This window comes from Pezoporus wallicus, unplaced genomic scaffold (genome assembly GCF_028554395.1).
Source record: "Pezoporus wallicus isolate ANWC-B61680 ecotype Strahan unplaced genomic scaffold, APGP_CSIRO_Pwel_v1 contig_1583, whole genome shotgun sequence".
In the NCBI taxonomy this organism is placed as follows: domain Eukaryota; kingdom Metazoa; phylum Chordata; class Aves; order Psittaciformes; family Psittacidae; genus Pezoporus; species Pezoporus wallicus.
In genome coordinates this window covers 2,799,266-2,802,389 of record NW_026637266.1, presented here as the reverse complement: position 1 = coordinate 2,802,389, position 3,124 = coordinate 2,799,266, and the positions used below count along the sequence as shown (strand labels likewise).

The window sequence follows — 3,124 nt, the reverse complement described above, 5'->3', positions numbered from 1 at the left end:
GGTATTTGAGACCATCCTCCATTACAATGGAGGATGAAAAGTGCTAGGTGTTCTGATAGTTACGAGAGTAGCTTAGGTTGAGTGAGCAATACTTTGAGTGCATAATAATACGATGCGTTTTCTCCAGGATGCCTCCTGAGTTATTGTTTTTCTTACATCCATCTTCACTATTGACAAGGTATTTCTATTTTGCAGAGTTGAACCAGATGTGAATAGAAGAACTCAAAAGCTGGCATTGTACCTGAGGTTGGCAAAAGAATTCATTGACCACTGGTGCCTCTACATGTCTCTAGTATTTCTAGTCTGTTCACATATGACGATGGCTTGCTTTGTACCAGTTTCTGTCACATAACTTGTGTGTAGTGGCAGCAGTGCCTGTCGCTGGAGTTGCAGTAGCTGCAGTGCCTGTCGCTGGGGTTAGAGTAGCTGCAGTGCCTGTTGCTACAGCTGGAGTACCTGCAGTGCAGTTGCTGCAGCTGAAGTACCTGCAGTGCAGTCACTGCAGCTGGAATACCTGCAGTGCCTGTCGCTGGAGATGGAGGATCCGCAATGCCAGTTGCTGCAGTTCGAGTAGCGACAGTGCCTGTCACAGGAGTTGGAGTAGCTGCAGTGCATTTCGCTGGGGTTAGGGCAGCAGCAGTGCCTGTCACAGGAGTTGGAGTAGCTGCACTTCCTGTTGCAGGAGCTGGAGTAGCTGCAGTGCCTGTCGCTGGAGTTGGAGTAGCTGCAGTGCCTGTCACTGGAGCTTGAGTAGCAGCAGTGCCTGTCGCTGGAGCTGCAATAGCTGCAGTGCCTGTTGCTGTAGTAGCTGAAGTGCCTGTCACAGGATCTGGTGTAGCTGCAGTGTCTGTAGCTGTAGTTGGAGTAGCTGCAGTGCCCCTCGCTGGGGTTGCAGTAGCTGCAGTGCATGTTGCTGGGGTTGGAGTAGCTGCAGTGCCTGTCGCTGTGGTTGGAGTAGCTGCAGTGCCTGTCGCTGGAGTTGGAGTAGCTGCAGTGCCTGTCGCTGGAGTTGGAGTGGCTTCACTGCCTGCTGCTGGCGTTGGAGTAGCTGCAGTGTCTCTTGCAGGTGTTGGAGTAGCTGCAGTGTGTGTTACTAGGGTTGGAGTTGCTGCAGTGCCTGTTGCTGTGGTTGGAGTAGCTGCCGTGCCTGTCGCTGGTGTTGGAGTAGCCGCAGTTGCTCTCGCTGGAGTTGGAGTGGCCGCAATGGCTGTGGCTGAAGTTGGAGTAGCTGTAATGCTTGTCATTGAAACTGAAGCAGCTGCAATGCCTGTCTCTGTGTTTTGAGTAGCTGCAGTGCCTGCGAGTTGGAGAAAGTACAGTGCCTGTCACTGGATTTGGAGTAGCCTCAGTGTCCCTTGCTGTGGTTCGAGTAGGTGCAGTTCCTGTCGCTGAAATTGAAGTAGCTGCAGTGTGTGTTACTGGAGTTGGAGTAGCTGCAGTGGCAAGCGCTGGAGTTGGAGTAGCTGCAGTGCCTGTCGCTGGAGTTGGAGTTGCTGCAGTGCATGTTACTTGAGTTGGAGTAGCAGCAGGGCCTGCTGCTGGGGTTGGAGTTGCTGCAGTGTCTCTCACTGGAGTTGGACTAGTTGCAGTTCCTATTGATGGAATTGGAGAAGCTGCAGTCCTTGTCACTGAAGCTGGAGTAGCTGCAGTGCCTGTCACTGTGGTTTGAGTAGCTGCAGTTCCTCTTGCTGGAGTTGGAGTAGCTGCAGTGCCTGTCGCTGGAGCTTGAATAGCTGCAGTGCGTGTTACTGGGGTTGGAGTAGCCATAGTTCCTCTTGCTGGAGTAGCTGCAGTGCCTATTGCTGTGGTTTGAGTAGCTGCAGTGCCTATTGTTGGAGTTGGAATTGGAAAAGCTGCAGTGCCTGTCGCTGGAGCTCGAATAGCTGCAGTGCGTGTTACTGGGGTTGGAGTAGCTGAAGTGCCTGTTGCAGGAGCTGGCATAGCAGCAGTGTCTGTCTCTAGGGTTGGAGTAGCTGCAGTGTCTGTTGCTGAAGTTGGAGTAGTTGCAGTGCCTGTCACTGGAGTTGAAGTATCTGCAGTGCCTGTCGCAGGAGCTGGAGTAGTTGCAGAGCCTACTGCTGGGATTGGAGTATCTGCAGTGCCTGTCACTTGGGCTGGAGTAGCTGCAGTACCTGTAGGTGGGGTTGGAGTAAGTGCAGTTCTTTTCGCTGAAGTTGGAATGCCTGCAGTGCATGTTATTTGAGTTGGAGTAGCTGCAGTTCCTGCTGCTGGAATTAGAGTAGCTGCAGCGGCTGACGCTAGATGTGGAGTAGCCACAGTTCCTCTCGCTGTAGTTGGAGTAGCTGCAGGGCCTATCGCTGTGGTTGTAGTAGCTGCAGTGCCTGGAGTTGGAGTAGCTGTAGTGGCTGTCACTGGGTTTGGAGCATTGGCAGAGCCTTTCATTAGAGTTGAAGCAGCTGCAGTGATATTCGTTGGAATTGGAGTAGCTGCTATGCCTGTCGCTGAAGTTGAAGTAGCTACAATATCTGTCTCTGGTGTTGGAGTAGCTGCAGTGTCTGTTGCTGAAGTTGGAGTAGCTGCAGTGCCTGTTCCTGGGATTGGAGTATATGCAGTGGCTTTCACTGTGTTTGGAATATCTACTGTGTCTGCTGCTGGGTTTGGAGTAGCTGCAGTGTCTCTCGCTAGGGTTGGAGTAGCCACAGTGGCTGCTGCTGAAGTTGGAGTAGCCACAGTGGCTGCTGCTGAAGTTGGAGTAGCTGTAGTGCTTGTCACTGAAATTGGAGCCGCTACAGTGCCTGTCACTGGGGTTGGAGTACCTGCAGTGCCTGTCGCTGGGGTTGAAGTAGCCACAGTGTCTCTCGCTGGGGTTGGAGTAGCTGCAGTGCCTCTTGCTGGCATGGAGTAGCTGCAGTGCCTGTCGATGAAGTTGCAGTAGCTGAAGTGCCTGCCTCTGGGGTTGGAGTAACCGCAGTGGCTGTCGATGGAGTTGTAGCTTCAGTGTCTCTCGCTGGGGTTGGAGTACCTGCAGTGCCTCTCAGTGGGGTTGAAGTAGCCGCAGTGTCTCTCACTGGAGTTATAGTAGCTGCAGTTCCTCTTGCTGGAGTTGGAATAGCTGCAGTGCCTGTCACTGTAGTAGAAGTAGCTGCAGTGCCTGTTACTGGAG

General features: G+C 52.8%; 1 protein-coding gene across 1 annotated transcript; it reads right to left on the bottom strand.

The window, feature by feature from the left end:
• Window positions 1–1,020: 1,020 nt before the first annotated feature.
• On the bottom strand, window positions 1,021–2,403 carry LOC130596720 (skin secretory protein xP2-like). Its single transcript, XM_057404610.1, has one exon. The coding sequence runs from the start codon at window positions 2,401–2,403 to the stop codon at window positions 1,021–1,023; it is 1,383 nt and encodes a 460-aa protein (XP_057260593.1).
• Window positions 2,404–3,124: the final 721 nt, after the last annotated feature.